This window comes from Mangifera indica, chromosome 19 (assembly GCF_011075055.1).
Source record: "Mangifera indica cultivar Alphonso chromosome 19, CATAS_Mindica_2.1, whole genome shotgun sequence".
In the NCBI taxonomy this organism is placed as follows: Eukaryota; Viridiplantae; Streptophyta; class Magnoliopsida; order Sapindales; family Anacardiaceae; genus Mangifera; species Mangifera indica.
Genome location: NC_058155.1, coordinates 10,826,738 through 10,840,599, shown reverse-complemented (window position 1 = coordinate 10,840,599; position 13,862 = coordinate 10,826,738). Strand labels below are relative to the sequence as shown.

Below are 13,862 nucleotides of genomic sequence, written 5' to 3'. Positions count from 1 at the left end.
TAAAATACTAGGAGTTTGGTGATTCTAAATCTAAAAATCAACCTGCGGACGTAATGGGTTTGTGCCTGCCACCCTAACCAAACATACCCACTGCCCAAAGCAATTATTTGTCTTCTTACGCATTATAGGATATGGCCGTGGGATGAATGATATCTTGAAACACGCAACGCATATATAATTAATTAATTAATTAATTAATTTATTGCCTCCTACTAATCTAATCTAATCTAATCTAATCTAATCTAAACTAATCTAATCTACCCAGACTCACGCTTTGTAAGTGAATGATCTTTAAATCAATGGTAACATGGGACAGACATCTCAGTCTCATGAATTCCAATTCCCAATTGCAGTAAATATAAATGCCGTGATTGGCGATCAAAGTGGCGGGGAATCATAGAATTAGAAAAAGGAAAAAAGTTAGGCTACTGATTTGCTGAATTGTCTGTCTGTCTGTCTCTCTCAACAAATATTTTGGAGACAAGAGTCACTCACTATTTGCTTAGTTATTTATGTATGTGCAACTAAAGTAATATTGTCTCATTTTATAAAGCAATGTTTCCTTTCAGATAGCTTAATCATGGCAAACTGGATAAAGAGAGAATTAATGTTGAACATCTTACATACATACCCTTAACTAGAGATGATAATTATAATTTTAAAATATTTTTGACTTGATTCTATTTTAATAGAAGAATCAATTAGTCTAAATAGGTGATACATTGGGTCAATTAATCGTTGACATATAATTATTATATTAAATAAATTAAAATAAGTGAAATATATTTAAATTTTTACTAATTAACCAATAAAAAGTTGAACTTACCCGCTTACTCTTATGGTTAACCTATTATTTTGTCACCAGGTGATTTTGTGCCACCAATATAATATTTGCGTCCAAAAAAAAAATTAAAATATGTAATATTTGTGTCCAAAAAAAAAATAAAATAATTTATGATTTATGAATCTGACCATTGTTTGTCACTCTCTTTCCCACGCACATGACATGCTTAGCGTGCTGATAGGATGATATTATTACAATTAATAAAGTTGGTATTAGATTCATAAATAACTTACTTATTTATCGGTCTTTGACTGTTCCACCAACAGTTGACCGTTGGTAACGGCGCTAGCCGTATAAGTAACTGGCACCAACCACGTTTAGAAGTGAGTAGCTCGCCTCTCAGAATCAGTATCTCTCTCACACACCTCGAGTGGCAGCCACAAAAAACAGAGCGCAATAATCCACTCCTTCCCTGTATTTCTCTCTTTCTTTGTTTTAATTACTTATCATTATTACCATTTCTGAGAAACCCATTTTCATTCTCCTAAACGGCATTCTTGATTCACCACTTTTTTCACTCTCTGGTTCTTCTTCGGTTGCTGTGCTTGATTTTTTTTTTTTCTCTGTTGGGGTTAGATTTGTGAAATGGAGAGAAAACAAGGCTTCTTTTCAGCGTTAAAAGAGGAGGTGGTTAGAGGGTTATCACCAGCGAGGACAAGAGGGAAAAGCCCGGCAAGGAGTGCGTCTCCTATGTCGAGTTTAATCAGGCGAAGAAGAGGTAGGAACAATCACCACCGCGTGGCGCTACCAGATTCGGTGATCATGAGATCGGCAAGCCTGAGACCGGTGGAGGCTTTATCGCCATTGAAGGAAGGACCTGATCCGGATGGAACAGAGGGTGGACATTCGAGGATGGAAGGGAGGTGGGCGCACTGGATGAAAGGACAGCTTGTTAGACCTCCGTCAGTGTCAGGTTCTGCATGTAAACGGTCGGATCTGAGGTTGCTGCTCGGAGTCTTGGGTGCGCCACTTGCACCAGTGCACGTTAGCACTGCTGAGCCCCTGCCGCATCTTAGCATCAAAGACACTCCAATTGTATGTACCTCCATGAGATGTTTTTCTGCCAACTTTTAAGATAGTGAAATCCCAAGTAATTTTGTTCTTAATGTATGTAGATGCTTACATCATCTAACAAATCTTTTCATGAAAATCAGTTTTTTTGTTTAATTTCTAGCTCTTATTCATTGATTAAAAAGAAAAAGGAAAACAGATGTAGTAAATTTGATGAAATTGAGCTCCCATATACTCTTTTTTAAACATGCTATATTGACTTTGTGCTTATGGTTATGTATGCTGAGGTCGGAAAATGGATGTTTGTGGGAGGAACATGTTTTATAGCTTACTTCTTGGCTGGAACTGGCATAATGTAAACCTGAGCTTCTTTGCTTTACTTGTATATGTTTGATAAATTGTTCTGTTTTTGGGAAACAGAAAAAAATAATAATAATAATTGGAGTTATCTTTGGATAGCGGTTAAACTTCCTCTTTATTTCATCTGAACAAATTGGTTATGCTTGCAGGAAACATCATCCGCTCAGTACATATTACAGCAGTATACAGCAGCATCAGGTGGGCAGAAGCTTCAATCTATCCACAATGCTTATGCTATGGGAAGGGTAACAATGATAGCTTCCGAGTTTGAGAAGGGTAACAAGGTTACACGGAATCGGAATTCGTCCAAAGGTGCAGAGTCGGGTGGATTTGTGCTGTGGCAGATGAATCCAGATATGTGGTATGTGGAGCTAGCACTTGGTGGCAGCAAGGTGCATGCCGGATGCAATGGGAAGCTTGTATGGAGGCATACACCTTGGCTTGGAGCACATGCTGCCAAAGGTCCTGTCAGACCTTTGCGTCGTGCCCTTCAGGTTGAGCTTTTCGTAACTTTTAATTTTCTGTTTTTTGTTACAGATTAACTGATTGTTTCTCCTGGTATAATCTATTACCTAATCATCCAATTTTTTTATTCTTTTAATAGGGTCTTGACCCAAGAACCACGACCAGTATGTTTATTGATGCAAGATGCATTGGGGAGAAGAAGATCAATGGAGAGGATTGCTTCATCCTAAAGTTATGTGCAGATCCTGTCACACTGAAAGCCAGGAGTGAAGGACCGGCTGAGATCATTAGGCATGTTTTGTTTGGTTACTTCAGCCAGAAAACAGGGCTGCTTGTTCACTTGGAAGACTCTCATTTGACCCGCATCCAGAATAATGGAGGTGATGCAGTCTACTGGGAGACCACAATCAACTCATACCTTGATGATTATAGGCCTGTTGAGGGAATTGTGGTTGCTCACTCAGGTCGTTCTATAGTGACTCTTTTTAGGTTTGGGGATACAGCAATGAGCCATACAAGGACTAGGATGGAAGAAGCATGGGCAATCGAAGAAGTGGCTTTCAATGTTCCAGGCCTATCGATGGATTGTTTCATTCCCCCTGCCGAATTAAGATTTAGTTCTGTCAGTGAAACTTGCGAGCTAACTCAAGGTCAAAGAGTTAAAAATGCAATGGCAGCAGCAGCATACAGGGCTAAAGTTGCCGCACTAGAGAAGTCTCGTGATAGCAGTTTGAACATCTCTTGGAGGCCAAATGTTAGGGAATAAATGTTTGTGGTAAACTATGGCACAAATAGGGTAGTTTTCATGTTTTCCTGTACTGACGTGATTAGAATGTCAACTGTAAGTTAGGTGCTTAGTTGTTTGCAAGTTTTGGCATTGGATCAATGTCACTCTGAATTTGTAAATAGATCAAAATTAATTTGGTGATTCCAGTGCTTGAGTTTATTTGATATAATAGATCAAGAAAAGACAAACCCAGCTAGCTGAAGGAAGTATGTTTTTTAGTTTTAGTTTCCTTGCCTTGGAATCTTGTAAAGGTAACAATTGATTAACTTCTTAGTTGGACTCTTGTGACGTAGTAACTTGAAATGTATGTGTTCTGTAAAATCTTTTCAATGAAGAGACTTGAGTCCTTATCGCTGACAGGTTATGTTGTCATTTCGTATTTTTGGGACGTCAATCTCTTTGTCAAACACAAACTGTGAGTGTGACCTTGTACAGCTCAAAACTTTTTAAGTTACGGAGAAAGGGTGCTTGGTAGGTTAGCATTTTTGTAAGCAGAAAATGGCGAGGAGAAGCTCACACTCCTGTAGAAGTTTAATTGAAGTATGAAGTACGATGAACCAAGGGAGTCTAGGCAAATGGCGGATTCAGGCTGCAGTCGCAATCTTAGAAATGGGCTATTTTCATGGATTCTTGCATCCAATAATCCACAAAAAATGCCCATTTATAATATTTATTTTTTCTTAATTTTTTTATCTTTTAACTTTTATTAGATGAAATGATTTTAGAGTTTTGCTTTCCCAATTGTGATGAACGACGTCACTTTAGCCTTTATATATAAAATTTATAATAGTTGTATTATTCTTTCAACTTGCCCTCTCCTCAGCCTTTTAGTTCTTTTTCCTATAAATTAGAAGAAAATTGAGCTTCTTCCGATCTTTCTCATCTCATAAAAAAGTACAAGACTATCAAATAAGGAAGAAAATTGAATTTGTTTAAATCATTCTGGTTTTGTAGGAAAGTACCGAACAAGTAATTTTGATACAATCAATCTGACGAAACGGTGTCACTGCGAAATTTTATTGAGAGCAATGCCACGAGCTTTGCGTACTTGCTAATGGGCTTTTTATTCTGACCCTGCTGGCTTCGGGTGAGGAGTCTAGACCCATTGATCGCGCCACTATTTGGAACCCATAGAGTCTAGGATTTTCACTCTGGAGTGGGATCATATGGTAAAGCTTTATGACTGCGGAAGCTAGCCTGCATAAAATGACAAAGAAACAGCCAAGCACAGTTTTAAGCAAGAAATAAACTCGAGAGCCTACTGAAAAATAAAAAAAATTGAGAATCAGTATTGAGTCTGCTGACAGTCTGAAATTGAGTATAAAATCCTTCCTATCGAAAGAACTTCCTTTTGAGCTTTCTTGTTACATTTGCTCCATATGTATTATGGAAATTCTAATGATGTAGGGAAGGCAAAACTTCCATACATTTGAACTCTGATTTTAGCCTGCTATGATATAAACTAAATTGAGTCTACAGTTTCATAGTTACAAATTAACTAATAGCCAGGGGATCCACCTCTTAAAAGAGGCCTTTAGGCGAATGGCTTCAAAAGACTGCCGTTGATCAAGACAAACGGTGCAGGTCAAGAATTTTGGCAGCTCAGTGGAGGCAGAATTATAACCATTAAATAAAGTATTAATAGGACTAAGATATTTAGCGCCTGACATGATTGTTCTCGAGCAACTCGTAATGGATTTTCTTACTAGAACTTTAAGTTGGAGTAGAAAATAGCTCTTTCATCATCTCTTGTTTAATTTGGGTAATGTTTTTTTCATTAGGAAGAACAGTGTGTTGGTTTAAAAAATGCCTCATATATGCTCATTCTTCCCTGGAAATATATATATCTTGGGGCCAAACCTATGGCCTAATTAGGTTATTCAACAGAAATTACACCACTTAAATCTAAGTATGACATTCATCTAAAATTATTTGCAAATTTTGATGAGAATTGATGTTACTAGAGGCAGAATCAAACCTTTAAACCAGCTTTTAATGCTTTCCAACCATATATATGTAGTATGCATGTTCATACAGTACCGCATATTCTTGAGACCTTCAACAAATGTACTAATTCAAAGTTTTTAAATCTATTTCTAACTTGTATCCTGAGTTTGGCCAGTTATGGAGTTAATATTTATTTGAAGGTTGAGGTTGAGGAACGTGAAGGACCACATTAAGCCTTCTGCAAGGAGAGACAGAGCCCAATATTCAAGCTGTGGTCCCTCCACCTCCTCATCATCTAAGTGGAAGAATATTATTATACACCATTCTTATACCAGATGTTTCTGCAGGAATAAGACTATCAGCACAACTTCCCATGAATTTTTTTTCCTCAGTGAAGTAAATCCAGTCCGATAGAGGGTAATCTCATAGTCTTTTTACTTGGCCATGTATGATAGGCTCTTCTGAGGTTAGTTTTTTATCAATAGGCGTAGAATCAGAGTTGTTGACAAATTGAGAGAAACGAAAATTTGGAAATGGACAGCATGATGACAAAATGTGCTAAAAAATTCTGGAAATTTGTTCAGTCCTGCGTTCGGTGGTGGTATTTAGGAGATTTGGAAGATACTGTATGCTGCTTACGCGGTCCTTTATCGTATAAGACAAAAATGCTTTTTGTACAAGGAAGAAAATATATATATATAGATTTGAAGAAAAGGAAGCATTCTGGAAAAGCATTTCCAGGAAGAGGAGTTGTAAAAGGAGGCTAAACCCTAACCTGAGGAGTGGTGAGGACCACTCCACTTGCTTTCTGATGTGGGTTGCACCTGCCAAGCACATAAGAGATTAAATGAAGTTAAATAAATAGATTTCAAGGACCACAGACACACGAATGAACTAATAATCTTTTCCATGGAAAAAGGTTCTGTGGAAAAACACTTTTACTGATATAACTAGAATAGGGTAAATGAAGATGACAGCCACCTAATTTCTTTTTATTGGCCGCATAATCTAATCAATCTAGGTGCGAAAGCACGTTCATGCGTTTTTGAAATATTTCTATCTGAAAATACTTAAAAACTAATATAAAACATTTGATAGCGTTTTAGAAATATAAAAAAATTTAAAATACGTTTTTTTTCTTATTTTTTAATCAATTAAAAATCGATTTCATGTTTTAATCTTAATACACACCTTATAGAATTTGTATTTTATAAAAAAAAATCCCTTCTTTTTCATATTTGTATGTTTCTTTGCGTTATAGTTTCTTATAATTTTGAAAAAAAATGTTCCAGCATTTCCTTGTCTGTATCATAGAATGAAAAGTCCCTTCTCAGATTATTATTTCTAATTTCTAATGTGCTGCCTGCATCCACCTTCATCCTCTTATAGGTACCACGTTCATCAAGGTTTCCCGCATGAGTAATGATCAGTTATCTTTTGCCTGGACTGAAACTTTCTTTCTCTATTGCCCTCGAAACTGATGTTGGAGCCTCTATTGTAATTTAGTAAAGTTCGTCAACAGATGTGGCGAAGTACAATTTTTGTCAGAAACAGTATGATTTACCCTAGTTAACTATGGAGACCTAGCTTGAACTTTCTCCAAAGAAAGTCATACATCACTCCATTCAGATATGGAAAATGCTTCTACAATTTTATATTGTAAAATTTTTTTATTGCGCCGCTTGGATCACTGCAGTACCACTTACATTCTTCAAAATCTTTTCACCGCAATTGAATAGTTGAACCTTCATCATCTAACCATGGCCTCAAACTAGTCACATTCCAAAACCCTAAAACTCAAACCTTTGTCAGTAAACCATGGATTCCATGAGGAGAAAGGAGAAGATCATTCCCACTTGCAACAACTCATTGTGTTTCTTCTGCACCCTGAAGGAGCCGGACTCATCACTCAGGACAGTCGGGATAGCGAATTTTTTCAGGGAAATGCCTGTTAGAGATGACCAAAGAGATGTTTTGGTCCTGAGCAGTCTGTGGAATATTGCTATGAGTCAACCCAATGATCCGGTGTTCCCATCCCTCGGTATCTTTGATTGCATGGCAAGGCTGATTAACAAAGGTGTCAACGACAGAGATTGGCTTAATAGAGACCAAAATATTTATATACCTTATTATGCAGCTCATGTTATTGGATCTTACACTATGAACAAGGTTGAGTTTGCAGAGAAAGCTGTGCAGTCAGGAGTGATACCTCCCTTAATGGAGCTCTTAAGAGGAAAGATTAGTTGGGTGGAGCAACGTGTTGCAGTTCGAGCAATCGGCCACCTGGCAAGCTATGAGAAAACCTTTGATGCAGTAGCAGTTTACGAAGAGCAAGTAGTGAAATTGGCTATGAAATTAGCTTCTACTTGCCTTGATGTTGTGTACGTTAATTTTGTTGATAAGAAGAAAAGGCTGAAATATCACTGTGACTTGCTTACAAGGGGTGTAGGAGGATCAGAAACGGAGAACCGGAAGGCTGAGGAGTGGGCTAGCCAACTTCAATGCTGGTCCCTCTACCTACTGAATTGCTTTGCTTGCAAAGAGAGGTCTTTGGATCTCATTTGTCAAAAAAATTTCTTAATCGATTTGTGTTATATTTGGGGAGGACTGGTAAATGAAACTTCACCAGCGGGGGTTGGACTCATCAGAATTTTGTGCTACAGTAATACTGGAAGAAAGAATATTGCTGAATCCAAAGAAGTTATAGAGAATCTCTGTAATCTCTCGAGATCTTCAGATGATTGGCAGTATATGGGCATTGATTGCCTTCTATTCCTTCTCAAAGACCCTGATACGAGGTACAAAGTTATCGAAACGGCCACCTTGTTCCTTGTTGATTTGGTTGAATTATGCAGCCTTCTAGACAGGAAAAATTTGGGCGAAGCACTCACAAGAACTCTCCTTTTAGATTATAAAGAAACAAAACTGAAATTTAAGAACAAAAAATTTCAAACAGCACTAGAAGAAATATGGGAACTTAAAGTAGAGAAAAGAAAAGGAGAGATAGCGATGTCTAAAGAAAAAATGGAAGAAAAAAGGGTTTTTGTGGGTCTGATAAAACAAGAAGCAAAACACTTGTTTAGGTTAGGAGAGGTAGAAGAAGCTGCTTTGAAGTATAGTGAAGCACTGGAGGCGTGCCCATTAAGGCTTAAAAATGAGAGAATGGTTCTCTACAGCAATAGAGCTCAGTGTCATTTGCTTCTTAGAGACGCAGACGGTGCCATCAGGGACTCAACTCGAGCTCTTTGCCTCTCCACTCCACCAAACTCTCACAGTAAAAGCCTTTGGAGAAGATCACAGGCTTACGACATGAAAGGTCTGGCTAAAGAAAGTTTGATGGACTGTATAATGTTCATCCATGGCTGTATCAAATCAGAGAGGAGCAAACATGTGAAGATTCCATACTATGCAGCACGTATGGTCAGCAAGCATATGGATGCCACATGGCTTTTTGCTAATTCCCGGTTAAAGATATCAACCAGTCAAGTGAATAATGCTAGCAATGACGAGCAACGGTATGATGAAATGATGAAGATGGTAATGGAGAAAAAAAGCTACTTATCTGGTAAGTATGATGAATGGTATATATCTATACAAATTGATCCAACTTTTTCCTTTTCATTATTATATATCTATGCAAATGTTGTCAGTTCATTTGGCTTATAACATTTTCAGGTCTGTCCACAATTTTTGAAGAACCTATTCACGTAAAAGGAGGAAGTAGGAGAGAGCCAGGAAGGGCAAGAAGAAGAAAGAAAGATGTTTGTAGCTCGATGAATGTGAAGTAAGTAAAGGGATTTACTTCATGCTAAACCAGAGAAACAGTATATGTTTCAGATTCTCATGCAGTGGGTCTGAATCTGATGAAGAAGTTTTTTGGATTTTAGACAATGCTAATGTAGAAATTATATAAATGGATTTTATAACATTATGCCATGATTTTGATTGCTCAACAGTAGTGCTTCTTCTTTAGAGGGTAGAAGTGGCGTAAATTCATGGATATAAATTATTGCAAAGGGGTTAACTTTGAGCAGCCATTAATGGATGACCATTATATTAGGGTTGAATTCAATGAGTGGAACAAGACCTAGCTTAATATCATTTTGAACCTAAATAGTAGTCAGTCGGAATTGATGAACACACACTTGAATTTGACTAAAAAATATTTTAATTTTATATTTCATCTGATATGACAAAAATTTGAACACTTGATTTGGTTTGAACTTGATATGTTTTAGGCAAAACAAGCTCAGCACTTGATTTAAATCTAACTCTTTTGATTTGAACTGGAACAACAAAGATCAAATCTAGTCCACTATTGAAACTATTATTGGAGTAGAAAAGAAGAGTAAAAGTAAAGAAAATAAAAATAGTGTAACTTACATGATGACTGTAGCTTTCTGATTTCAAAGAGCAATTTTCTTTTTTCTCTGGTCTATCTAGTCGTCTATTGATTGAAATTCCATACTATTTTCCTTTTTTCTTTGTTCGTTTCTACTTAAGGCAAATAATTTTGGTTGTCAAGATAGCTAGGGGACGATATTAGATGTGTATGAACATCAGTATTCTCAGAAGCCCCTGAAAAGTACTTGTTTCATCTTTAAGTCATAATTATTTTCCTGAAACTTTCATATATTAAAGCAGCAACTTCTGTAATATAATATCATTGTATGGATGTTCACTGAATTCATTTCAATCATCCTTATTCTGGCCACTGAAAACCCATTTGTTTCCCTCTATCCTTATTCAATAGGACCAGAAATTGTGCCTATATAGTACAATGACTATAGAGCATGTAAACGTTTCCAATCAGTCCACCATATTTATATATTCAGCACAGACTAAAACATTTTCGTACCCGCTCTTCCTTAATTTAACGCATATCTGACCGGGTCAAGGCCCTGGCCGGGTTTCAAAACATTATGTAAAAACAATGCCAGTAGGTGAGGCATTTGACTGAATGATGGAATAGGTTATACAATGGGTCAATTTCTAGTTATTGCAAAACAAATATTGTTCACATGAAAAAATATCTTAGACAAGCATCTTATACAGAAGAAAGATTTTTCATTTTTTGTTAGGTAAAGTGAACAATCTGTCTCTTCTTTGATGTTGTTTACAGTGCAGTGAATTCGGGTCAAGTTTATGCCCAGTAAAAACTGGACGTGAGTTAATCATATATATTACTCAATTTCTGGTCTCCAGAAACACCACCAGGACCTTCAGGCCTAACCCAAAATAATCCAAGGCTTATAAATAGCACCAAGAGAATGAAGTCCAATCTCTCTGACAGCACCAAGAGAATTAAGTTCAATCTTTCTGGACGGCCATTGGGATTTAAAAGAACTCATCCAGAAAAGTAAGTTTCGAAGCAGTTAATCATCATGACAAAAGCACAAACAATTGATCTTGAATCTACTGATTGCAAATAATCAAAATTCAATATGTTTCAAAAGAACAAATTCCACAACAACATCTCGGAAACAAATTGTTCATACTTATTCATTACAACCACTGCATAAACAGAAGAAACAAATGCTAAGTTTCATTACAAATACCAGGTCAACACATACTAAGGCACAATCTTGTAAGCCTTGGCCTTATCAATCCAAGTGATGAAGGAATTCTTGGAATTCCTGAAACCCAAGAAACCATGCTCTTTACTCTTATTCATGCAAGTTAATTTAGCCTCCCCACTTAGCATAAGATCCACAAACCACCACCCACCAACCATATCCAATTTTGTCTCCTGCAGTTGATTTTGATTCACTATTTCCTCCCACACAGCTTCTTTACCTTTCATAATTTCCTCCAACTTCACTCTCTCGCCCTCTTCAAACCCATATTCCTCAATCCCAAACTGCTCCGCCAACACCTTCCATAAATGCTTCCACTTAAAAACATCTCCATTGTTACAATTAAATGCTTCGTTTCTTGCATATGGATCCACTGCAGCCCAAATTTGATGCTCTGCAATCAGATCAGCATCCGATGCAAACGAGTAACACTCCCAAGCCGCTTTAGTCCCAGGAAATCTTAATGGAATCCCTTCGTGTTTACATATGGCTGCGTATACACATAGACTGCCTACAATATTCATCAAGCTAAAAGGGGAAAATCCAAATATTACACTAGGTCGATGAACAGACCAAGTCAAGTCCTCTTTTTTCTCCACTGCTGCCAACAATATATCTTCCTGAGTGTAGTAAAAATTCGGTACATCTAACCTAGGCAAATCCTCCGTGAACGGCGGATCATGAGTCTCCACCTTTCCGAACGCCTCGAAAGGGCCCCTATAGTGCTTTCCGCCCGTTTGGAGACAGATGTGACGGAGATTAGGGGAGCTTGAGATTACAGCGTCCAGAACGTTACGGAACATGGCGCCGTTGACAGCGCAATTCTCAGCTTCCGATGATCGGTTGATCCACGAGACATAGAAGACATGGGTGACATCAGTGAGTTGAGAGAGCTTGGTTCGGGTCTCTTCTGGGTCGGATATGTCGCATTGAATGTATTCCACCAAGTGATCAGCGTTCCAGTTTGGCCTGGGCCGTCGGGCTACTCCATAGACCTTCCATGGACCACCAGGCGTATCAGATAGCGGCAAGATCTCAGCGAGACTGTTGCCGACGATTCCGGTCACGCCCACTATGAGGCCCACGCTCTGGAAGCTGCTTGGCGGTTCATCTTCATCGAATTTCTTCTGCAAGATTGAAAACAAAGAATGTTAAATGTTAATCATAAACAAACTAGTAAAATTTGATTAAGTTGGTATATGAAAAGAGTGAGGATTGATTAAAGTTGCCTTAGCAGCGCCAATAGCACCAGCCCACCACCAGCTCATGATTATCAGAAGAGAGAATGGGCAGAATTAGATGGTAACAACCGGTTAAATGAAAAATCTGTATGGCGGATGGGAACTAACAGTCTGTGTTGATTACAAACGACAAAGTCGGTTACTGGTTTTTCCACAAACCAAGTGAGAAGCAGAGTCCCGGATGGGATCCTCAGAAACACGAGATGGTTGATGATTCATCTGAAATATCCAGGGTGTTTATGGTCTTTTTAGAGGTCACTTGTAGTGTTATCTTCAACAGAGAACGGACTGGCAGGTGTTGCCGTGATGGTGAAACGGTAATATTTTATGGATTCTTTAAATTTTAAGAAATTATTTTATCTTTTTAAAATAATAATTTTATTTTTTATTAAAATTATTATTAACATTTAATATAAATATCTAATTATTAATATATTTTTTGCAGAAACAAAGAGAGATCAACATATAGAAACAAAAGGGAAAAAATGGAAGGACAAAATTGGTGAATGTAAACCCAAGAATTGACTTTGATTGTGGATTTAATTTTGATATGTATTTCAAGAGGAAGAGAAGAAGGAGATCCAATGCGAGTTTAAAAAGAAAAACCTTAAAATGGCATATGATTTTTCTCATCTTCTTTTTCTAAGATTATATGGATTTGAACTGAGCTAAGCTCAATCTCGATCGAGTTCGAACTCAGTTTGACTAATATAAAACTAACTTAAAAAATTATTGTTCAGTTTAAGCCCGTTCACGAGCCAAACTATTCGTGAGCCACTCGCGAGCTTGGCTCATCCAGGCTTACTGAGCCCTATCACGAGCCAAGCTCACGGGCTTCCTCATCATCCCTAATAAAATTAAAAAACTTTAAAAATGTATTGGGGAAGGATTATGAGATACAACTATTCTTTACTAAACACAGCCTGCGCCTCTCCAGTAAACCCTTTCACCCTCTCTAAAAGGTCATTGACCAAACTCCAAATTCCAGAGCATTCAGATATGGCTGATTTATCAGCCAAATCGGTGAAAAAGAAGAAGAGATAAGGTCAGCTAAAGCCCACCGTATCAATTTATATTTACCAGAGGACGAGTCGGCAGAAGAAGTTGAGTAGGATTAGGATTCCAGTTCATGCTGGGAGGTTGAAACTGTTGCTGCAAACTTCCAGCACCCAGAGACCCAAGAAGAGAGTTGGGGACTAGAAACAACACACTCTGTGGGAGTTGATTCAACAATGAAACAAAGGAAATATCATGATTTTCATCAGTGGTCGTGCTGTCACTATTAAAGATCATCGTGAAATCTCTTCCTGGAAGAAGAGGCTGCTATCGTGTTAACACCACTGGTAACTTCATTATTCTAATACGGCGTGGACATCGAGCATTTAACAAGGAAAGTGTTTGTGGTAGAAAGGGAGACAATGTTGGAGATGTTGGGCTTGGGAATATTTGAAGAAGCGAATTGAGAAACGGAACCGTTTTGTTGCATGCCTTCTTCTAATAACAACCCTTCAAAGAAATTATGATTATCATGTTCAAACAGTGAATTTCCATAGCCACCTATGCCATTTTTAGCGGGGAGTTTTTGATTTTGATGACTTGTAAGTGTGACGTGTACATCTCTCCATACAATC

The 13,862-nt window shown here is 37.7% G+C and overlaps 3 protein-coding genes across 3 annotated transcripts; 2 read left to right on the top strand and 1 right to left on the bottom strand.

Annotated features, from left to right (window-relative positions):
- Positions 1–1,167: 1,167 nt before the first annotated feature.
- LOC123202970 lies at positions 1,168–3,613 on the top strand. Its single transcript, XM_044619120.1, has 4 exons — positions 1,168–1,258; positions 1,421–1,879; positions 2,365–2,709; positions 2,820–3,613. The coding sequence occupies exons 2-4, from the start codon at positions 1,430–1,432 to the stop codon at positions 3,444–3,446; spliced, it is 1,422 nt and encodes a 473-aa protein (XP_044475055.1). The 5' UTR covers positions 1,168–1,258; positions 1,421–1,429; the 3' UTR covers positions 3,447–3,613.
- Positions 3,614–7,232: 3,619 nt separating this feature from the next.
- On the top strand, positions 7,233–9,202 carry LOC123202916. The gene is made up of 2 exons (XM_044619065.1): positions 7,233–8,979; positions 9,090–9,202. Exons 1-2 carry the CDS (start codon positions 7,233–7,235, stop codon positions 9,200–9,202), a joined length of 1,860 nt encoding a protein of 619 aa, XP_044475000.1.
- A 1,689-nt stretch (positions 9,203–10,891) lies between these two features.
- LOC123203547 (3-oxo-Delta(4,5)-steroid 5-beta-reductase-like) lies at positions 10,892–12,414 on the bottom strand. The gene is made up of 2 exons (XM_044619946.1): positions 12,220–12,414; positions 10,892–12,117 (listed from the first exon to the last, which is right to left on the bottom strand). The coding sequence occupies exons 1-2, from the start codon at positions 12,256–12,258 to the stop codon at positions 10,987–10,989; spliced, it is 1,170 nt and encodes a 389-aa protein (XP_044475881.1). The 5' UTR covers positions 12,259–12,414; the 3' UTR covers positions 10,892–10,986.
- Positions 12,415–13,862: the final 1,448 nt, after the last annotated feature.